The sequence below is a fragment of the Phaenicophaeus curvirostris genome, chromosome 21 (genome assembly GCF_032191515.1).
Source record: "Phaenicophaeus curvirostris isolate KB17595 chromosome 21, BPBGC_Pcur_1.0, whole genome shotgun sequence".
NCBI lineage: Eukaryota > Metazoa > Chordata > Aves > Cuculiformes > Cuculidae > Phaenicophaeus > Phaenicophaeus curvirostris.
Window position 1 is genome coordinate 9851361 of NC_091412.1, and position 23444 is coordinate 9874804.

Here is a 23444-nt window from a genome sequence, read left to right on the forward strand (position 1 = left end):
AAAGGACGAAGCCCTTGCCTCTTCTGACCTGCTCATTTCCCAACCGTGCTGATGACCATCTCCTACCCTTCTGCCCTGCTGGAGGTGCTGCCCTGCCCACCTGACCTCGCTCTCTGCAGGGATGATCTGCTTGGCCATGTTCTTCAGCTCTTCCAGCCCTTTGTATGGGAAGTTGAATTCCCTTTCCTTAGTCTTACTGAGACAAACTTATTGCTTATGGTTAGTGGCCCAAAACGAGGTTCTCCATGGCTTTAGAAGAGAAGGTGGCCTCCTGGAAGGATGTCCCTGATGGAAATCTCTTCAGTTCTGCTGATGTTTCCCTTCCAGGCAGGGCTGACAGCAGAGACCTGCTGATGAGAGAAAGTGATGGAAGTGAGAAGATTTTTAACCTCCCAGCCCTCTAGCTACATGCTGCTTTATCCACTAAAAATAGTTGCTAATTCAGCCTTCTGGGGGGAACCTCAGGCTAAAGGATTGCTAATGTTAGTTGTTGGCTCTGCTGATAAAATTAACTATGTGAAAACTGACTGTGACTGCTGAGTTTCTTCTCCTCCTGTGCAGCTTGAAATTCCTTTGCCTTTGTGATGAGATAGGGAGAAGGAGATGATGTCTTCTCGCTGCTCTTGCATCTTGGTTTTGTCTCCTGGCATGCGGTCCTGCCCCACTCCTGTTGTGGGTGCTGGTCTGAAAGCACAAGTGTCCTTAGAATCATTGTAGAACCATGGAAGGGTTTGGGTCGGAAGGGACCTCGAAGCCCATCCAGTTCCACCCCTGCCATGGGCAGGGACACCTCCCACTGGATCAGGGGCTCCAAGCCCCATCCAGCCTGGCCTTGAACACCTCCAGGGATGAGGCAGCCACCACTGCTCTGGTCAACCTCAAATCATGAAGTAGAAGATCAGAGGTTTGTGCCATGCCATGTCCCGGTTCGTGATTGCATCTGATTTCTCTGTGATGCTGTTGTCTTCTGTTGTGCTGTTGAGTAGCCACTGATATAGGTCCCTGATACCGAGGCCGCAGGTGACCTTTGCTCGTTCTGCAGAGCAGAAGTGGCCGTGACAGGGGTGCCTTGGCATATTCTAGTGTCCACCTGCATTTTGGATCTCTGCAGATCTATGACGGGGATTTTACTCTGTTATTGTTTCCCAGTCGTCTTCTTTTAAAGGAGGGGAATAAATAATAAGGTTTGGCATTTGTTTAAGTAGAGAAAGGAACTGAGAAGTTCCTAGTCTCGTCTTCATTTGAAGAGAATGAGCCAGTGTCTTTCAAGGCACGGAGCTGCTGGGGTGCACGATGCCAGGGACTCTCCCATCCTGTCTTATCGTTCATCAACCATCCTGTTGACTGTAGAATTGTTTCTGGCTTTCTTCAAAGCCTGTGTGACTATCTTATCAATTCTGAGAAAAGCAGGAACCCTTAACTGTGCAACAGGATGGCTTAATTGCAAAATCTCTAGTGTCTTGCTTTTTCTGTGAACCACAGCATCTCTAAGAAAACTCCTGGAAGATGTAATTAAAATATCAGCTCTTCCACAGAGCTTGAACTCTTTATTTCCCCTTTCCGTAAACCTCTCTACTCGTCTGACTTCAAAAAGGGCAAAATCAAGGCAGTAAGTGATGTCTGAATTGAACAGCATTACTATTTTGCTTTTAATTTATTGGTCTTTGTGAGTTAACAATCATATGACTCATAGACAGTAAGTTTCATGGTTTCTTAATCTGTTACGTACACTAATTTTCTTTTGGCTGACTGCTGAAGGGAGACATTTGTTTCTTCAGGGCATCGTCTCTGAACCACAAAGCACAGGGTTAACAGAATCCATAATTATAGAGATGTGTGGGCTTGCTCTATTCATCGCTATTTAGAAATGTGGATCGCTCATCTCGACTTTCAATTTGAAAATACAACCATAGGTTAATCCCCTCTGCCTGCTCAGGTTCCACCTCTGCGGGCAGACGGCACCAGGCGTGTGTTCTGCTTTTCACTGTTTCTCTGTTCATGATGTTCTTGGTTATGCTTTGAATGCTTGCAGTACCTGTGGAGATGGGTTCTTTACCATCATGTTGCATCCGCACAGCAGGACAGACCGTGCATTCAGTGCCTCGAACCTCTCCTGTTGCTCCTCAAACAGGCAATATAGCATTGTCCTTATTCACTGTTTGTCTCTCTCCTTGCAGCATCAGCGAAAGCTTCCTCACTGTGAAAGGTGCAGCGCTCTTCCTGCCGCGGGGCAACGGGTCCTCTGCTCCCCGGATCAGTCACAGGCGCAACAAGCATGCAGGTAATGGGTTGTGTCTGCTCACTCTTGTTTCCGAGTCCACCTTTCTTGAGTCTGTTCTTGCCAGGTGACGCGTAATTCTGTTCGCACCGGGGCTCTATTAAAGCCAGACCTGCAATATTTAATCAAAGAATCACAGAATGGTTTGGGTTGGAAGGGACCTCAAAGCCCACCCAGTTCCACCCCAACCATGGGCAGCGACACCTCCCACTGGATCAGGGGCTCCAAGCCCCATCCAGCCTGGCCTTGAACCCCTCCAGGGATGGGGCAGCCACAGCTTCTCTGGGCAACCTGAGAAAATAGAGAAAAAAATGGTTCAGTACTGTTGTTTATCCTGCAAAATCAAACAATCCAGTGACACCAGGGCAGCGATCATGATATCACGGAGAGCTGAGAACATCTACCCCACAAAATACCATCCTTTAGGTTATGTGTGCAGGATGGTTTGGAGGATTGCCATCAAATCCTTCATGCCTTGCACTGGGAAACGTGAGGTTCTGATACAGGATGAGTCATTGTCCTTCCCAGTCTGAAAGTAACTGGTTATGATGGAAGAAAGGGAGGAGACTTACCTGTATGTGGTGTTGAGGAAACCTGAGCAAAGTCAGTGTGACTTTTCAGACGTGAGAGCAGAGTGAATAATACGGAGTCAGTCATAATTCCACCCTCTTTATCTGCTGAAAGTTTGATTTGTGTTTTCGCTTTGATTCTGTGTTTGAAAAGGCAGGCTGAATAATGAAACTCAAACAGTTCAGAGTAGGTTGGTTTTCATTGTGTCTGTGGTGCTTATTCACTGACGGTGTTCTACAGGCATCAGATAGTGTGGGGCTTTTCCCTTCCGTGAAACAATCAGCAGGAGAAAAACAACAGTGAGAGCTTCAGACTTCTGCGTATGGGGCAGAGAGACAGAAACAGAGAGGCTGGAGTCAACTGTCTTTGCCAAAAAGTGGCACCAAAAGGGGATTTGGTTTGGTTCCAGCTGTACATTTATTTTTACTTTGATACCATCAGGCACTCATCCAACTGTGTCTCCAGCAGAGTTACCTGCCTGATGGCTCGTCCACCTCAAAATCTGTTTGGAAGCATCTTTATAGACAGAGTTTGAGGTAAAAGGCAGTCAGTTACATCCTTCCACTCAGACATAGCACAGGCAGTGCCCAGATTGCTTTTGGTGAGATGCGTTAATTACTGGTTGTCAAAAGAAGATAGATTGTTCATAAACTTAATTTAAAGCTGGCCTTGCTGGTTGAGACTGAAGCGCAGTGGTCTTCTGTGGGAAAGTGGAGTCAGCATTCTTTTAAAAGAAGTTTATCTTGACCTGCCTTGGCTTTTTCTCTCCCCAAATTCCTCTGCATTGCTGAAGCCCAGGTCTCCACCCCACAGTTGCTGCTTTGGCTCTGCCTTGCAGAGGAGACGCACTGGATGGATTTCTTTGTGAAGCCAGCACAAACAGCTTCGAGTCTCTCTTGCTGCCTCGTCTCCTTGCCTACAGCTGACTTGCACGAGGCCGGGGGCCTTGGTGGAAAACTGTCGCTAGTCTGATCAATCCAGAGCTTTTAGAAGCCAAGTTGCCAAGAAATCAAATCCACTGTATTGTAATTGCAAGATGTTTTGGACGGAAGAGGCTGGCTTGCCTGTGGGATTTTGGTTCTTGGAAGACTTCTTAGATTCCTGTGAGTGAGATTTAACAAGGCATTTGTGCTTGTCCTTTCCTCTGTTCCCTGCTCATCAAGTGATGTTAATGGTGTAGCTTTTTTTTAATGGTTTTGGAGATTTCACTGAGAAGTCCTTTCTATGAGTGTGCACCAGCTTTCTCTTCCGTAACCATTTCTAATCTACAATATACACCAGCAGACTGAGACACCAGGGGATCAAGGTGTCACCTTCCTGAGCAAAACGCCTGTGCCACCTAAATTAAAACAGTGGTGCAGAGAGAGCAGCTCTGCGAGGTGAACCGGCCCCTGGCAGAGAAAACTGTCTCCTTTCTTGGACTCTGATAATCTGTGCTCAGCTTTCATTCCCATGTGTGTGTGGTGACTTATCTCTGGCACACAAAATTAGAAGGGGAGTGGAGAGCGGACATAACTTTCCAGTATGGAATTGCTGCCTATGGATGCCATAGGGTTTCAAGTGGCCACGAGAGCTTTTTCTAGGAAGGCTGACCTAACCTTCGTGACCTCCCTTTCCAATTCATCAGAAGGGCCAGAATCCAGCATGACGAGTAAATGCGTAACAGGAAATAATTAATGCTCCTGCCCATTTCTTTAATTATCTTCAGCAGTGGCATTCACGAGCTGGCAGATCGGCTGGATACGGTCCCAGCTGTCCCAACTCCTCTAGCTGCACCCCATCCCACCTGGCAGTGGGGTTGTGTTCCCTAGGCTGGTGGGCTTGCTTTTGCCTTCCAACAGCGCTGGAGGCCAGGAAAGGATGCAGCTTCCCTGGGGCTTTTTCCATCTCTGTGATACTGTAAATCACATGTGAGATCCCACCCTAGCTGATGCTTTGCACCTCGCCTGCCAGGAAACAAAGGCATCTGCTGGTTGCTGGACAATACGCTAGGAAGCAGCAGTTGTGCCATGAGTGCCAGCGAAGCCGACAGCTCTTCATAGAACAGGATGTGATATCTTTGTGCTGATTCTGGCATGTTAAAACCTTCCCTTTGCTTTTTCTTAATCCAGGAAGCTGACAGAATGCCTTGTGTGTTTGAGGCTGAAAATGCTGCAAGTCGATTGAAGCTGGCCAAGGGAGCGATATTCTGCTTTCCAGCTCTGGAGCATCCAAGGCTGGCAGGGCAGGCTGGGAACAGGGGACAGTGCCATAAACTATGAGGAGGGGAAGCAGAGGAGCTCCTTGACTGAGCCTTGCAGGAAGGGTTGTCTTAAACTTCCTCTCTGTTTTAGGAATTGAGATAATCCGGTAGCCCTGGTGGTGTTTTCTAAACGGGAAGATTTGGCTCTTGAGCTGGCTCCTGATGTGGAATTACTGGCAGCAATAGGTGGGAACAGTTACACTTTGGGGAGGGATAAACTCAGGCGAAGCGTCTCATTTCAAGCTGCCTGAAATGTGTGAATGCCTCGTGAGTCAAATGCTTGCTGGGCGCTTCCAGGCTGCAGGCAGGAGGAGCCACCTGGAACGGAGAGACTTCGCCTGTTGAGTCCAGTTCTCGCCGACTCCCACCGTGCTGGCAGCTGGAACTGAGCCCCCTGTCAGGATTTTGCGCTGGTGTCGGCGTGGGGAAATCCTGTCTCTCACGGCACCGTTGGGAAGGATGAGCATCTGATGGATGAGCTGGCCTTTCCTCTGGTACCTGCGTCCCTAAGGAACTGCTGTTCAGGGAGGCGCGTGCCAGCCACTCCAGCAGGAAGCAGCCTCGGGTGTTTGTCACCATTTGTCACCACTGGTGCTTTCTGTGAGTTTCCCAGAGCTGCAGAGTGCCTCGTTTTTTCCCCACTCCAGTTAAAAACGCAGTCTCAGGGCATTGACTCATTCTCCATGTGCTGGAAGGTGTTTCGAGGAGGAAGGAAGAGGACAGCGGGGAATGCCGTGTCCTGCGTAGCCCACTCCACACAAGCTTATCGGGAGAGAACCTGCCGCAACTCTGCTGTTCCACCAGCTATAAAAGTCTTTGGAAACTGGGTACCATGCTCTCACTGGGCAGCGTTCCCTTTCTTCCCTTATGTGGCCCTTCTGGATCATAGAATCATAGAATCACCAGGTTGGAAAAGACCTACCAGATCATTGAGTCCAACCATGTCCCTCAGCACCTCGTCCACCCATCCCTCAAACACCTCCAGGGATGCTGCTCCATGCCTGAGGTTTCCTTATTTCTGAAAGTTTGTGAGATAGGATGGTTTCTGATGCCTCTTGAATTAGAAGGGGAGGTCAGGAGTCAGCCTTACTAGACAGTGCTCTCGTAGCCTCTAATGCTGAATTCCAGCATTCCTGCTCTTCCCAGTGGTGTCACCAAAACGCCTGTGTGGGACTGGGAGAGGGTGGAAGAGTAAAGGCTCCTCTTCTTGTGTAGATTGGAAAGCCAGCTCGTTGCTGGAGGTGTTATTGCTCACTGGCACTCGGAAAGCGATGCGCTTAGTGAAGAAACTCTTGGCTCTCTGCAGCCAAGGAGGAGCACCGAGAAGTCAACGAAGCAGCACCATCAGAAGGCATCTCGCTTATCTTTCAAAGACTTGCTGCTTGAGGAACCTGAGGCACTCAGCTCTTTTTAAGAAGGCTTTAAAGTAACCGCGTGACTGATTTATTTATTTATTTCAGTCTTCCTCGGCCTTGCCAGTAAAAGCATAGTGAGCATTTTCCAGGCAAAATTAGGGCTGCTTGATTTTGCTGGTGGCAATTTTTAGCCACTTTTGGGTGGGGTAGGTTCATAAGTGTATGTGGGCACATGCTGCTCTCTAATGAGACTGAATCTCTCTTCAAAGGGGTTATTTTGTCTGGGTAGAAGTTCTGCACCGAGTAATAGGTTGGTGTAAAAGAAATCGCAGATTCCTGATTTCAAGCTGTGGTAGGATGAGATGTTGAACCATGGGGTGGGATCCAGATCCCCTCCTCTTTAAAGGAATAAAGAGTATTGAAACGCTTTCTACCTCTGCTAAAAAGATAAGAGGATTTAGCGGGAACAAGCGTGGTAAGCCGGGAACAGGTGAGCACACGGAGCAAAGAGCAGCTGACTAAGAGATGGAAGTTTGTCATCTGCGAGTGGGTGGAAGTGACAATGCTCGCGGTGACGTGTTAGGTTTCTCAGTGGAAGTTTGCTCTGGCCGGACACCCAGGAACTTGCATGTGATTTAAACTATTTTTATACATTTACCTTTCCCTCTTCCCTGCAGGGGATCTCCAGCAGCACCTGCAGGCCATGTTCATACTGCTCCGCCCAGAAGACAACATCAGGCTGGTAGGCTGGCTTTTTGCTTATCTGCTCTCAGTGAATGTAAAGGTTAAGTTCCACTTGACAAATACACCTGTGTAACTCATGAACACAGTGGTGTGTGTATGTTAGAGCGGCTTTGTCAGCGGATGTGGGGAGTTGTCTTTGCGGCCACAAAGGTAAAAAGCCATCTGGTTATGAAAGGCCTGCTTATTTTGGTTGTTGGAAGACAAATTGTGTGGCTAGAAGATTTCCCTTGTCTGAACCAAGTACTGAGCACTTATGCTCCCCAAAAGTACTGTAACAGTTGCCGGAGAAGCTGGGTAAATTAGTTCATTCTTATTTAAATCAAGAGTAGGTGATGCTTCTGACCAGAGTGAGCACTGTTCCATATTAGACAACTCATGTTCCTCACTCTGCTCTCCTAACTCGTTGCAACCCAGAAGGCCATGGCTCGTCAGGAAGGAGCATGTAGATTCCACATGTAGCCCTGCACCTTTATTGAACCTCATCTTCCTGCCTTTCTGGGTTATTGCCTCCTATAATGATGTAATGAAAATTAGGCGTTGCTATTTATAACGTTAATGCGCTGTCCTGAAGAGCGTCAGAAGCTGAAGATGAGCAGTGAGGAATTTGTCTAGGACACGTTGAAGTGCTCTGCAAGGTCAGGCATGACTGCAGTCTATCTGCATCTCTCATCACTCACTAGCCTGAAATTTCTTTGTTGTCTTGGTGCTTCTTAGCAACATATGCCCCATGCAGGTCTCTGCCAGCATCAGAAGCGTTGTTCTGGCACCCCTGGTTTGCTGGATCCTCTTGAGCTGTGCTGGAGCTGGACTGATGTTATCAGTATAGCTGGGAAACCCAGCAGGTTTGCTATGGAATGCTTTAAAAATGACCACCAAAAGCAACTTGCCATCAACAATCTTTGTAAGCAAACAAAAGGAGCTGCTCCCAAGCTTTGTCACACACACCTTGCTGTCATTGAAATCACAATCAGAGTGATGGGGATGGGGATTCTCAGCATTTTTTCAGAATCCGAGCCAGGGTTAGAACATTGGAAGCTATTGAACAAGTCATTGTTCAGCAATATCACTGGCTACATTGTGTGATTTGGGACAAATTAGCCTTAACAGCTGAATAAGGACTTTGTGGGCTGAGACATAAACCCTTTTGTTTGGAGCTGCCTTTGGAATGCTGAAATCTTGCGTGAGGTTAAGTTCGATGGTCTACTTGAATTTAATTGATTCTTGACGAATGAAGGGTGTGCAGAGCTGCAATAGACTCATAAAATAGTAGATCCAAATGAGATTTGAAATACAAACAGTACTGAGAGAATTGCATTCTCTTCTTGTGTTGGCTGCTGTCATTCAGAGGGCAGGCTTCACTGCTCTGAGGGCAGCAGAGGAATCTAATCCTCTATAAACCTACACTTGAAGTTTGGAACAACTCTTTTTCCTGTTGCAGCTGTTGGCAGAGTGGTTTAGCCTTCCTTGAGAGCAAGGTTAGAGCAGTGGTACCAGTTCAAGATCAATAGGAAGGAGAGGAAAATGAATTATAAAGGTACAAACTGATTGAACATATTCCTGTAGCTTCACAGAGTGGGGACTTGTTCACTTACGTGTGTTGAATAATAAAAGACTTCAGAAGCTTAGGTGCTTATTTTGTCTTCAAATCAAACAGCCCAGTGAGAAATGTATTCTTGTATGAAATACCTTCTATAGTGAGCATGAAAAAGATGAAAGGTCAGTGTGAACTTACCTCCTCGACTGTGTTGTTCGTAAGAGCTGGTAAAATACCCCATCACAGTTTGGACAAAACAAGAATGCAGCAGGAGACAAAAGTTGGCTTGTGTTTAGGTGAGTAAAACTAAGAAATGTTGCTGGCCCTGAAAGGACTACAGACTAAATAACCTCCCCAAACTGAGGAGAAAGCTAATGTTCTGTAGATCAGCTGCTGAGAAAGAACCTTCCATCCTATTGCAGTCCCTGAAGCCAAGAGTAGGATTTAAATATCTTCATTTAAAAGGTGTTGGACCACTTAACTTTGTGTTCCCCTCCTGTTGGGTGAGTGCATGAACTAGAGCGTAATGGAGAGGTTAGAGGCCAATTTGTGATTGGATGGGCTAACAGTAATTTCGGAGCATGAACAGTAATTTTTGAGGTTGGCTGATGTAGAACGTCAACTTTGCTATTTTATTATTCTAGTAAAATTAGCAAAACAAATTATCTGCCCCAGTCATGGTTCTGTGCCCTGTGGTAAGGGTGTAAGTGTTGGATCCAGAGAACCATAATAAGCCATGCCCTGTTTCTTCTAACTGGCCCTCCAGAAATCCACCCCAGTGACTGGGAAGGTCTGTGACCTTTGGCTGCTGTTTGTCTAGCTGTGTTCTAAAGGGTTTGCATTAAAACCACACTCCCCTTTACTGCTAGCCAAATTGCTTTGGCAAAGTAAAGTAGATTATGTTAATCCCCTTGCTGCTGGACTGTCCTCAAGAGAAGCAGAACAGAGCTCGTTTGCAGATGCCCTGGACAGGGCAGCTGTTGTCTGCCTGCTCCCGTTTTAGACAAGTCATCATAGAATCACGGAATGGTTTGTGTTGGAAGGGAACTTAAAGCCCATCTGGTTCCAACCCTTGCCCTGGGCAGGGACACCTCCCACTGGATCAGGAGGCTCAAAGCCCCATCCAGCCTGGCCTTGAACCCCTCCAGGGATGGGGCAACTTGGGCCAGGGCCTCCCTACCCTCAGCAGCCTTTGTTTCTGTTTGAGGTTTGGTTCGTAATGTAGATGATGACTTTAACCACCAAGACTTTGGTGATTGCTTGCTCTTCTAGGTTGAAGAGCACCCTTTCTGTTTTGCTACCAGTGGTTAGTGGTAGAAACAGTCATCTGTGGCAGAATTCACTCCTTGAAGGCCTGACCACTTTGATCCTCCGTGTTTCCAAAGGAATCCCAGTGACTCAAGGAGCAGGAAAGAAAATAAGGCTGGTTCTAGCATGACTTTATCCTAAAGAGATGGGGTGGGGCACAGTCTCTCACTGTACAAAGCACGTCTGTCTGCTGGCATCGGCATTTGGGTAGTTTCTCTTTGTCTTCAGTCCCACTGGACAAGTCTAGAAGATACGGTCAACACCATCTCCTGCCTGCACTTGCTGTTCCACCCCCGTCACTAGAGCTGCTGCTCCCTGCAACGTCACTGAGAAGCTTTCCCTGCCACGCTCAGCTTGGTCTCCTGAGACAGAGCACTCCTGCCAAACAGCGAGCTCTCTTGTAGCTGTTGGGTGCCCTTTGAACCTTTGCTATAGACTCTGCCACATCATGTGGCCAAGAAGACTTACTGGCTAGTGGACAAGTGAGGTGGAGGAGGTCAGAGGGGGCTTCCTCTATTTGAGGAATTCAGGTTTGGTTTGCGAAGGTTGTAAAGCATCACTTTGAGCTTCAATGACTGGGTCACAGGGAATTGGGTAACCGGGTCCCGTTGCAACAGTCAGGTGCCCACAGCTTGGGGCAGGGCTGGGCGGTGACATCTCCTTCTCGCCTGTGTTTGCTTTCTCCAGGCCCAGCTCAAAGTTCAAGCAGCAGTTTAACAGCAAGGTAAACACTGGAGCCAGACAGCGTCTTGGGGCTGGATTAGGCTGTCCAAAGTTGAGACTCAGTATACATAATTCAGACGTTTCCTTTCTAGGGGTGTCCTAGTTTCCCTAGTTGGGATCCTATGACTAAAATAGCTGTAAATGACTTGGAATGGAATCCAAAAAGCTTTACTTCTAGGCAAGACGTGTGATGCTGGTCTCCCTTCCCTGGGCTTCTCGCTAACCAGCGGTCTGTCTGTAAGAAGATTTGCTGGAGTGACTGCCTCCTCACTTCTGGAGGAGCATTACCCTCAGGTGTAGCCCTGCAGGAGCTTCAGTGCTGGTCTGACGTTCACCACATCACTGCACGGCTGCTTTCTGAGTCCTATCAACAATATTTGATATGGAAGAGTTTGGGCCAAAGTTCAGGCATCCTCCTGTCCTGCTAGATCTCCTTCTTCGGCACTTGGGTGGTTGTGATAGAAGCAATGAGACACAAAGACATTCACCTTTTCTGAGCAATCTGAATCCAGCCGTGAGCACAGCTTGGTGATAGGGTGATAGCTTAGTAATCTTCCTGCCAGCTGGGGAAGTCGATAGGAAAATTCAAAGGACTGGCAGGAAACCACGTTATCAGTTAGATCCTAGTCGACCAGCTGTCCAGGAAGTTGGTGGGAAGTCTCAATGGAGCTGTTGTAGCACACAGCAGTTCAAAAGAAAGCCCTAGCTTTTTGGACAAAGCTCTTGGTGAAGTGACGAGCAGGTTCAACACCCGTCGTTTCACCGCATGTGGAATGCTCTGTGAGGCTCACTAGGCTGGGACCTGTCAGAGAAGCCATGGGACCAGCCTCGCAGGCTGTTGCTTAAACACAGCCCTGGTGGGACAGAGCAAGGTGTGCAGAAAGCACCAGGAGCACCCCAGCTGTTGAGCAAAGCATTGCGTGAGAGAATGAGTTGCTTCTCCCTCTTCTGCTGGTTACCCAGCTGAGAAGTACAGGCCGTCCATACTAGTGCAAACTGCGTCACTGCTTCTGCGGCTGCCGCTCAGCATGGAAAGGTGGCTTGGGGAAGTAATGATGTGTGTTTTTGCTGGCTGCAGCGCTGATCTCTCTGATGTCTCCCTTTCCTTTCCTTTCCTTAGGCTGTGAGACTGGAAAGTACCTACCAGAACCGCACCAGATACATGGTGGTAGTGTCCACCAACGGCAGACAAGACACCGAAGAGAGCATCGTCCTAGGGATGGATTTCTCTTCCAATGACAGGTACTCCCAATGTCCAGGTGGGGGAAGTCGTTGTGTTCCACCCACGTGTCAAGTCTAGAAACCGCTGTTTGCTGTCCATGCTTTCTGGGGATAGACCGCTTCAGGTTTTCCAGCCCAGCACCTTGCTTGAGATCCAGAATTACCCTTTTTTTTTTTTGAAGGAAGGTGGCAATGGGAAGGCAGCAGCTCAGGTCACCGTTGCATTCATTCCTCTGAGCCTCAGGCTTCTGTGAAGATGTTCTGTGCCCTTAAATGTCTGAATCATGAGGTCCCTAAGCCCTGCATCTGTGCACCAAAGACAGGAGCAATTTACATGCAAAGGAGGAAAAGGTTGCAATTAGAGAACTGGACATCAGGGTTCAGGAGAGCAGCTAAAAAGAAAGTGACTCTCAGGCAGCCCCTTACCAAGGTCACGGCACAAAGGGCCTGATGGGAATGTCAGAGTTGCTGACAGCAGCTCCTGCATGTGCTCTCTCACCAGACGTCAGAATGTCATCAGGATTTAGTGCTTTCGCTTCGTTCATTCAAATCACTGCTGACCTCTCTGAAAAGCTGCAGTGTGTGGCTAGGAAGCAGCTTTTGCTGCTGGAGTGACAGTAAGCCAGGAGGCAGCAGCCCCAGAAGCTTCACAGGCAGAAGCTTCAAGTTTAGAAGGGAACACCAGGCACTTGAGGGAGGGCATGGAGGCACATGGCTCTTCTAAAGGATTGTAGGTGAATCTTGGCCTTTACAGAGAAAGAACAACCTGATATTCAAACCATTTTGGAAGGGTCCATACACATGCTTGCTTCCAGCAGAGCTGCTGCAGGAATGAGCTTTGTTTCTGACCCTAGTTGGTAGAAATTACTTTCGAGTAGTTAGCAGGGTGACTAGAAAATCTTTTTGAGCTGTTTGGCGAAGAAATGGCCTTCCAAGCAGCCTGCAGATCCCAACAGCCACCATGCTTTAGTTCAAGTGGCTTTATTTAGATGCTTGGCTGAAGTGATGCTTGCTAAAAAGGGGGACCAGCCTGATGCTGCCGCTGGCTCCCTCCCTGTGCCTGCGTGCACAGCTGTAGCTCAAAGATGCTCTTGCGGTAGCGTCAGAATAACTTGTCCTTGCACAGGTTGCTGTGAGCTTGGAGCTTGCTATTGGCTGTGATAAACCAGCACGGCCACCTTTGATAGCCGAGAGCTTGCTGGTATTCGGTCTCTAATAACATAGCAGGGTCATTTTAGCTTTCTGCTAGAGTTACTCAGGTTCTGGATGGTCAGTCTGATACACCCTCCCCTAGCCCACTCGGTATTTATAACTCAATGTAGACTTGTTGCTATGGTCTCTGATAAGCGCTTGCTGAACCGTATCACTAAAAATACTCTGGCCACCTTGGGAAGCCTTTTAAAAACGCATCTTTCCATGAGCTCATCTCATGTTGTCAACAGAAATAGCTGCATGCCGCAGTGTCTCCTTGTGCTGGGCACCGGTGGCTCCGAGGCATGTGTGTTTACAGCGCTTCATGTCTGCTGACCCTGCGAAGCCTCGAGTCTTGCCCTCTTCCCCCACTTCTCATGAGCCACGGAGGCTGACAGGGGTGGAAATTTGAGAGCAGTTAGTGCAAAGCGTAAGAGCAGGAGGTAGTTGAACCTGATTCATCTTCAAGCACTGCTTTAGTTATGAACCAATTTTACAGCTTTGTGAAATTCAATTTTTTGTTTGACAGCCCCGGTGCAGGTTGTGTTTGGGTTCCCCTGCCTGTTTTCCGTTGCTTGACTTCTGCTTTTCACTTGGCTTTTTGCTCAGCCTTACAGAAAGGAGGTGGCTGAGGGCAAAGAGGGTGAAGCGGCTGAGAGGAGCAGGATTGCCAGGAGGAATCTTGGCTGGCTCTTCTGCTCATCCTTTAGGTGTGGGAGGGCAAAGAAGAGGCAGGAGTCGACAATGAGCACTGTGATTGCTAACCTACCGTGCCGCCCATCACCCTGCTCTTGGACTGTGTTGATCCCAGTTCCCAGCAGCTGTGGCTGAGGGGAAAAAAGAAAACAAAGCTGTGGATTGCAAAATCGGAGCTAGAACCAAACCTCTTGAGAGGGACTAATCTGAAAAGAAAGCCTTGAGCTGACTGAAGACTGTGAGCCCCCTCTGACCTTGCTCACAAAGCTTGCTGCTTCTGAATCCTGTTTGCTCTTCTCCTAGGCATATGTTAACCCTTTAAGCTCATTTGAAAGATGACTGCTGTACCCTCTACCTGGTTAATGAACCTTACCAGACACCTGTAGAATGGCTCTGACACACTTTGTCCCTAACAACAGTGGAATCTTTCATTTTTTTTCTAATGAATACAAAGTATTCGATGACTGCTGTGAAATTTGAATAATAGGATGGTGCTGTAGTTGATTGGCTGACCTTTTCTTTCTTACTGCAGTAGCACCTGTACCATGGGCTTGGTGCTGCCGCTGTGGAGCGACACCTTGATCCACCTGGATGGGGATGGGTGAGTTTCTTTTGTATATTGTAGAAATTCTCCATGTGGGAGCTTATGGCAAGGTGTGTGGAGAAGGATTCAAACAATTGCCATCTATAACCACCTGAAAGGAGGTTGTAGAGAGGTGGGTGTTGGTCTCTTTGCCCAAGTGATAGGTGATGAGAGGGAATTGGCCTCAAGCTGTGCCAGAGCAGGTTCATATTGGACATTAGGAAAAACTTCTTCACGGAAAGGATTCTCAAGCAGTGGAACAGCTGCCAAGGGAGGTGATTGAGTCCCCATCCCTGGAGATGTTCAGAAGACGGGTAGACGAAGTGCTTGGGGATATGATTTAGCAGTGGATAGGTACATTTGGACTTGATGATCTCAATGGTCTTTTCCAACCTGGGGATTCTATGATTGCAGATCTGTAACAGGTCCAGCAGCCCTCCTGCTGTTGCCCTGTAGCATGTTAGTAGGCTCAAAGACCCAAAATCACAGTGGTTGTGGCAGGGAACACTAATAATTGACTTATCTGTGAATAAACACGCACTGAGACAGTGGCTCATGTGTGTTTTTAAGCTGGAGTAAAGGAGCTTTTACTGGTGAGTGGGTGTGTAGTGAAAGCTCCTTAAAGGGATCCTATTATATGTTCCTCCATCGCGCTTGCAGCAGCCAGCGTTCGGCTGAACAAAAAAGAAGGATGATGTTTCTCTGCCAAATAGACACCTGACTTGCAGATTCCTGTTTGTGCCAGTTCCAAAGGCAGCCCAGTGCAGTGCGTGGAATGACTTTTCTTTCCTTGGTAGCTGCCCCAGGATCTCTTTAGCTGCACTCTGTTGCTCCCAGCTGTGGCACTGAATTTGTGTTGCCAAGGTAAACAGCACAGCACAAGCCCTGTCCCACTGTCTTAGTTTCACTCCCCAACAGCAGCTGCTTAAGAGTTATCTTAGAGCTTTTAGCGTGCTATTTTGATCTGTTCGCTAGCTGAACTCAGCAGTGTTTGCTTAGGGTTTAGTCCTTTGCTGTTCTAACGTGCTACAAACTATCAGTTATTAACTGAAAAGCGGCTTTTGGGATGTGGTTTTTTACTGTGCCTTTCTTCCTCTCTCTAGAGGGTTCAGCGTCTCAACAGATAACAGGGTTCATATATTCAAGCCGGTGTCTGTGCAGGCAATGTGGTGAGTACTATAATCTGTCCCAGCAATCCTTTTTCCAAGGTGTTTTGGCTGCTTGAGCTTTTAAAAAGCAGGTGCTGCTTTGCATTATTGGTATCTTGAGACCCCCTCGAGCAGCCAGAAGTCTCCTTCAGAGGCAGAGAAGGAAGTTTGCTACCAAAAAAGAAAACCATGCAAGTGCTGGTGAGTTTCTAACACTGCAGCCACACCTTCATCTCAGTTGGAGCAGGAAGGAATAGGATCATTTTCCTTGCAAAGGGCTCTGATTTGAACCTCTCTAAAGCAAAATTGCTTTGAGCGCTTGTTTGAAATACGTTCCTTTTTTTTATTATTTGTCATAAATAAGGAAATAAGGACTGTGCATGTTTCAGGAGTCTCCAATGAGACATGTTCATTGTGATAGTGAGAAGGAAAGAGAAGCTGCCTGCATTTTTCTTTCCTTTTAGGGTGGCTTATGTAAGAATGCAGTGGCCATGAAAGTATTTCTGGCTCAAGCTTCTTTACATTGCAGGAATACATTGCCTGTTGGGGTGTCATGCCACTGTCACCCCAGTGATTTTGACCTGGATCCTTCTTACCCCAGTCAAACATTTAAAACAAGCTAAAAATAGGAAGGGGAGGATTTATTTCCCAGCAGCAGCTGAAGAAACTTGTGACGTCCCTCATGTAGTGAGAGAGGGCAGACACCTAAACACCTCAGTAAAGTCAAATCTGAAGCCCTAGGTTGTGCAGCTCTCCATGTCTAGTTCCTGTAGGAACTCGCAGTAGGAGCTGTCAGAGCCCCCTGTCTGGGACACAAACTTCATGCATCTTATTTGTGGCTTAGGTAGTTGTAGCAGAATTTGGAGCCAAAGGCACAGTTGTCTCTGCCCTCTGATTTGTGGGACCTTCGCTGTTATCCAGGCTTGTCTTGCCATACTTCCCTTAAGCCACGTGAGCTCTTATGGTTATCCACACCCTCCCGGGACTGCTCAGCGCTGGGGGCTGCTGAATAGAGCACTAGGGTTTGTACCAACTTGTGGGATGCGAGCAGGGTCCTGGATTTGGCTGCTGCTTTGCGCTTCATACCAGCCTGAGGAAGAAATTATAACCCTGCAAGTGTTTTTCCCTTCCTAGGTCTGCTCTGCAGAGTTTACATAAGGCTTGTGAAGTGGCACGGTGCAACAATTACTACCCGGGGAGCCTCTTCCTCACGTGGGTCAGTTACTATGAGAGCCATATCAACTCCGACCAGTCCTCAGTCAACGAATGGAATGCCATGCAAGACGTCCAGTCGCACCGGCCCGACTCGCCTGCCCTCTTCACTGATGTGTAAGTTGGTCTGGCTCTGCTGAGCCAGAGTGTTTGGCTGTCAAGCACTGCGGCATCCAAATGAAGAGACAGCTTCCGCAAGAGATTACTCTTCATTAGTTATTAATGAGGAGAGGTTTCCTGTTCCAGGTAGTGAGCAGAGTCCTGGTTAGGTAAACACCACTACTGGAAGTCTGGCCCTCCTGGGGTGCCCTCGCATCTCCTCCAGCCTCTGTTTTCAGTCTGGTTGGTTACCTCAGGCTTTAGGCTTGCAGACCGTTGCAGGGTAAGTCCCATGTTACCAGTGAGCAAGAGCTGTGATGTTCTAGTACCGAGACTTTCCTCTTAGCTGCTCTGTCCTCTGGTTTCCAGGCCTGGTCTTTCCTGGAGGGAACAAGTTTCTCTGGACTTTGCTCTTACACTGCCACATGTGTGAGCACAGGGTTAGAGTAACGTGGTTTGTTTTTCCTTACTCAGTTCATTTTGCTGTAAAGCAAAGTGTTTGTATACGGACTCCTGAGCCTGTGAGCTTGGAAGCATCCTCATAGGCATCCACCTCACACACTTAACAATTGGCACAAAGACCAGTGCAGTTTTTCATCTTTCTGAGGAGCTCCATGAATGTGGAACAGGACAGTGTACGGGTTCCAGCCCGTCTCCAGCTAAACGCTTCAATATTTGATATATGGCCTAAAACAGGGGCTGAACTAGAGAGTTGGAAAAGACAAAATTTATAGGCTGTATCAACATTCAAGGTTTACCACCCCTGTAATTAGTAATTGCTGATAGTACTGTTACCATATAACCTCAAAGGTGGTCTGTGTCCAGATGTGATGCCAAGCGTGAGAGCTTCGTTGCACGGTTGAGGGAGAAGAGATGACTTCACTAACCCAGCTGCTTTCTCAGGGTAACAGTGCCATTGGTTGATTTATGCCCTGGGATATTTCCTGTTGTTGGAGTTCAGTGAGTGAATAATAACGCTAAGTCGTTGTTCAGCTGTGAACAAATCTTCACACTTGATTGTTTTTTAATGTGCAAGGAGGGCAGCTGAAGAGTTTTGGTAGGCTGTCAGGTTAATATTCTGTTGCAGCTTTTCATATATAAATCTGATGTAAGCCACCCTTTCCCTGGTGGCAGCGATTGAATGGTTTCCTTGGGACACCTCAGCAGCGTTCTCTTAATCGAGTCCTGAAGTAATGCAGGAAGTTAAAAGGATCAGGAACTTTAAGGATTGTTATTTGTGAGCCACCCGCTGGGGCACTTGGAGAGCAGAGAGGTGTCCGTGCAGTCACCATCCTGGCAGCCTTCTAGGGAAACGGGAAGGTGGTGTGAGATGTTATTGCTGGGTCCCTTCTGGAGCTGCTGGGCGAGACAGCTCGGTGCTGCTGCGCTGCTGCAGCTTCCCATGGTGTTAGTTAGGCTATTTTTGCAGCTGGTGATAAGGCCTCTGGCAGCAGAGGCTGGAGGAATGCGCAGAGGCTTAGCTGCCCTGGTCTCTCCATGTAAGGAGTTTTGGAGCTGTTACCTTTCCAAGAAAGGTAGGGGGAGGCTTGGCTGTTGCTCCAGAGGGTATAATGCAGCCTTCCCAATTTAAATTTTACCAAATACCAGAGGTTCTCTGGATGACTGCAATGGATTAGGAGCGTTCAGTTGGTCGCTTTCATATACAACTGGGAATCTAAACTGGGCTTTACAGTCACCTGAATTCCCTCTAGCTGAGGATGTGCTTGGGCAAAGTAGTGGGTATATTTGAGACTCCACAGAGTATCCAGTCTATACCTGTTTAAAAAGTGTCGTGATTCCAGTTTATTTCCCTTCCCAGTGACACTGTTGCTTTTTTTCTGATAGCCCAACTGAGCGGGAACGCACGGAACGGCTAATTAAGACCAAGTTAAGGGAGATCATGATGCAGAAAGATTTGGAGAACATCACATCAAAAGAGGTGAGTGGTGAGGGAGCAAACTAGAGACCTCTGTACTTCGTGCCATCAAGAAAGGCCAGAACAAAAGCTTCATGTGACTTCCTTGTGTTCCTCCTCTCCACCCAGATACGCACCGAGCTGGAGATGCAGATGGTGTGCAACCTGCGGGAGTTCAAAGAATTCATTGATAATGAAATGATAGTGATCCTTGGGCAGATGGACAGCCCCACGCAGATATTTGATCATGTCTTTTTGGTAAGTCTAACAGTGAATTCAAGAGTAAACACTCCTGACGCTTCTTACTGTGTCTTAGATGACATGGGGGCCTCTGGAGGAACTTGAAGGAACTCTGAAGGAGAGCTTGGCTGATCCTGGGGCCACATACTCTTAGGCAAGACACAAGACACCAGTGTTATTGAGCAAGGGCAGCCCAGCTTCTGTACTAATCTGTACTAACATTGCCTTACAACACCAGCCAACCTGTAGACCCTTCCCTAGAGCATGGAAGGGAAAAATCTTAATTCTATCTACATTTTAGGGCTGTTTCCATTGATGTAAGATGAGTTTTGTAGCTTTAACTGTGCAGGGTACCCACGTGCCAAATTCTTGGACTACATATGCCTTTGGGAAGGGTATAATCACAGCAAAGAGGGAGGGGAGAGCTGGCTAACATTCAAGTTGAATGATACTCTTGTAACATGGGAAGCTTCTCGGAGTTTGTGTGATCCAGGAGGAACAGAGGAGCTTAACAAAGAATCCTGGAGAGAAGTCATTTAAGGAAACATAGACATTTCACCTTTTAATGTGTTGCTTGCATAGTTGCCTTTCATTGCTGCTGGGGCCTGTCTAATTACTGCACCTCCTCCTGGTGAGTCAGCACTCCGTTGGATTTCCCAGCCCTGGAGCAATGGACACAGGTTTGGTTGGGCTGTCTGGCCTGTGAGGTTGGCTCAACTTTAAACAAAGCCATTCCTCTTGGACCAACTGGTCTTTCCAAGTGGAAAGGGCCTCTCCCAGTCTCCTGCAGATTAGTGCCATGGTTTGGAAGGGATGATGAATGTTACTGTGAGCGTTCACAAGAAACTGTGGTGGGATAGAGCCAGGAAACTTAAAGTATCTACCATGTAATGGATTCATTTTGCAAAGTCTGTGTTCTCCAGAGAGAGAGAGACCTGTTACAGGCTCACAGTGCTGGTCGAAGGTAACGTTGATGTGTTTGAGTAGGAAGCAAGCAGCTCGGAGGCCCTGTGTGTGCTGCAGAGAAGAGAGTTATCTAGCCAGGGTTAAATGTGTTTATTTCTCTGCTCACACAGGCTTTGAACGTGGGGAAAAGAGGTGTGACCCTAGTGAGCTTATGGTGTTGCTGCCTTTGATGTGTGAGATGGGTGTTTCATGTATGAAAAGCGCCTGGATGGTTTTTAAATGTCTCTTGTGTTGGGGTAGAGCTGGCAGCAGCCTCCAGGGAAAGGGTGGAGTAGGCTCATCTCTGCTGAGATGGTTTCGTCAGTGGTTGCAGGAAGTGCCAGCGTGTGGTGCTGGGTTCCTCCTTGGCAGAGCTGCTTCTTGCTTCAGAATCGATCTGGTTCATGGGGCGAGATAAGGTACTGAATGTCAGCTCTGTTCCCGCTCTCTGTGCACCCCTTTCCTCCAAAGAGCTCCTGCTCTCCAGCTTCTTGCTCTGTTCAGTGGCGATGATCCCTCTCTCCATCAGTTGTCTGGCCATGCCTTCCTTCTGGCTGATGTGTCCCTTTGCATGTTTACCCTACAGGGCTCGGAATGGAACGCCTCCAATTTGGAAGACTTGCAGAACAGAGGGTAAGTAGCTTCAGGCCATCAGCTTAAAAGCAAGAGCCTGAACGCTTGTCTATGCAACAAGCTAAATTCCATGGAATTCCTGCGTAACTCAAGTCTTACTCAAGGGTTTGCAGATCTCAACAAGATCTCACTTCCTCCAAACTCTGCGTCCCACAAACAGGCTCCCTAAAGTAAAAGAAGCTGGTTCCCTACCTGACTGCCAGCAGTCTCCTACCTGTGAAGGAAAAGGGATGTCACTGCCTGGCAGAGCTCTTGTTCTGTCTGATATCCCAGCATGAGCGCAGCTCATAAGCATCTTAGGAGTTACCCTCAAGGCTAAAAATAGTGGATGTAGTGTACCTAAATACCATATGCTTTCTCTAGCAGTTTCCTCACCAGGAAATTTAGAGATAAGAAATAAATCCTCCCCAGTGGTTCATTGTCTCTTACATCTCCCTGTAGTTATTTTACGTCTTTGCTTAACTGTGATGTTGCTCATGAGCTGCTGCCTTTGATCTTGCTGTGTTGTTGGTGCAGCAGGAGGAGGGATTTCCAAAGTGGCTTTGGGAGGATGTCCAAGCACTAACTGAACGTTCTGTGGTGGAGCTCCTGTGACACAGGGCTTGCTAACACTTAGAAAGACAGTGGGCAAGCAGGATAACCTGACCTCCTGTAGAGGAACTTTCTCTCCAGTATGGAAGGAAGGCCTTTGATGAGAGGCTAGGCTCTAAATTGCTCAGCAAAACCTTTAGTCTGTGTTAACCACTGCTTCTTTGCATTAAATCCTGGTTTCCAAGGAGGTTGTGTTCAAGACTGCAGCTTCAAACGCTTTGAGTTTCAACACTAGCAAAGCAAGGCAAGGCTGTTGTGTAGCAGCTGTGCTATCTCTCTGAACTGGCTGTGTTCTGCACGCTCCACGTTATTATCTGCTCTCTGTTCCCTTGCAGGGTGCGATATATTTTGAACGTGACTCGAGAAATAGATAACTTCTTCCCTGGGCTCTTCGAATACCATAATATTCGGGTCTATGATGAAGAAGCAACGGATCTTCTGGCTTATTGGAACGATACCTACAAATTCATCTCCAAGGCAAAGTGAGTCAAACGCGTTTAGAAGATGCGTAGTAGGTGGTGTATATTTTCCTAATGATTTTTGTATCTACTTTTTCTCTTTGCCTACCTAGGATGAAAGCATTTTCGTTTCGTAGTTTCTAAGCGTTAAGAGTTGCTTTCCACAGATTGTCCTGTGGCCTCTAGTTTGTCCTGTGGGCACCTCACATGACTGGCGATCCCAAACACCTAGCACTGAAAATTAAAGGTGCCAAACTGAAGTTCTCTCAGCCTGCTCTGTGCCAGCGCTGCCCAGCGCACGGAGCTCACAGAGGAAGGCGAGAGTCTTCCTCCTCATGTTTCACAGCAGACAGTATTTTCTAATACCTTGGAGCAATGTGCTGGCTGCCCTTAAAGGCTCTGTACCAGCCTCGCCAAGCAGGGGAGCTGCTGGTGGCACTCAAAGGCACTGTTTGCTTTGCCTTCACTTTGAAAAAATGGATTGAAGCTAAAGGATCTTCCTTCCATTGGAAGATGAGGCACCAGAACTGTCATTTTAGGTCTCTGCCTCCAGCCACGAGGTCACCTTTTCCACTCACTTGCATTTGGACAGGCATTGAGGTGAAGGATGGTTATAAAAAGTGTAGGGGCGCACGAGCTATCAACAATCCTAAGGAACAGTGGTGTCAATAAAAATCTTCCAGGTTGGTCCTTGGGGCTTTTGGCTGGATCTGCACCTACCAGTGTCTCGAGAGCTGTGGCTGGAAGCTTGGTAGAGTTTCAACCATCTGACTTAACACAATGTTAGTCTTGTTCAGCCAGTTGCCAAACCCCGTAACATGCCATCAAAAGTTTGCAGTAGAAGACCGTTTCTGTGCTCGGGGCTGCCCTGGGCTGCTCAGTACCTTCCGGGGAAGTGTTTCTGAACTGTGGCACCACCTTTGTGTGATAGATGCCCTCTGGATTTGCAGTACTGCTTGATACCAGTGGGCCACTTGGACACACTTCAAGGATGCCACGTTAGCCTTTGCCAGTCTTCCTAAATCTCAGCAACAGCCAATGTTTGTCCACTTTGTGATAAAAACTTCAGAAGGGCGATTATAACAAAATCTGTTAAGAATATTAATATCTTTCTCTTCATTTTCCTTGTGTGTCTTGCTCCAGTTTGAAAATTGGATTATCAGATCACATCCCAGGGACTTAAGAGGGACCACAGTGTTGAAATAGTGTTTGATAACAAACTCTCTGGTAGACAATTTGCTGTTTTCTTAAGCTTCCCATAGGCTGCATTTTCTATTTAATGATCCTCTTTGTCTTTCTCCCACTTCAGGAAAAATGGTTCTAAGTGCCTGGTGCACTGCAAGATGGGAGTGAGCCGCTCGGCGTCCACGGTGATCGCTTATGCCATGAAGGAGTACGGCTGGAACCTGGATAGAGCTTACGACTACGTGAAGGAGCGACGCACCGTCACCAAGCCCAACCCCAGCTTTATGCGGCAGCTGGAGGAATACCAAGGGATCCTGCTGGCCAGGTGAGGCCAAGGAATGACCCACATTACCCTTGTTAAGGCATAACAATTCAATCATTGACTCCATTATTTTAATTAGGACTTTTATCGCTGTATAAGCTCGTGATTGTCTTGGGAAAGATAGCACTGCTTTCCTGGGTTATCTCAGCCGAGAAAATGAGTGTAATAAAGAGCTTTTAGGAGGCTGTTTGGCTTCTAGGGTGGCTGTTTGTTGGAGAGTAGCATCCTGTAAAGTGCTATCCGACCACAGC

At 47.6% G+C, this 23444-nt stretch overlaps 1 protein-coding gene across 4 annotated transcripts in view; it reads left to right on the forward strand.

Moving 5' to 3' along the window:
* SSH2 (slingshot protein phosphatase 2) overlaps nucleotides 1–23444 on the forward strand; it is a 98312-nt gene that overhangs the window by 62916 nt on the left and 11952 nt on the right. For all 4 annotated transcript variants that reach the window (XM_069874322.1, XM_069874324.1, XM_069874326.1 and 1 more), the window contains 11 exons: nucleotides 2178–2281; nucleotides 7123–7187; nucleotides 11875–11996; nucleotides 14395–14463; nucleotides 15549–15614; nucleotides 16728–16922; nucleotides 18750–18843; nucleotides 18949–19077; nucleotides 20591–20637; nucleotides 21564–21710; nucleotides 22996–23196. In XM_069874322.1, the coding sequence (XP_069730423.1) occupies nucleotides 2178–2281; nucleotides 7123–7187; nucleotides 11875–11996; nucleotides 14395–14463; nucleotides 15549–15614; nucleotides 16728–16922; nucleotides 18750–18843; nucleotides 18949–19077; nucleotides 20591–20637; nucleotides 21564–21710; nucleotides 22996–23196 (1239 nt within the window). The remainder of the gene's footprint in view (nucleotides 1–2177; nucleotides 2282–7122; nucleotides 7188–11874; nucleotides 11997–14394; nucleotides 14464–15548; nucleotides 15615–16727; nucleotides 16923–18749; nucleotides 18844–18948; nucleotides 19078–20590; nucleotides 20638–21563; nucleotides 21711–22995; nucleotides 23197–23444) is intronic.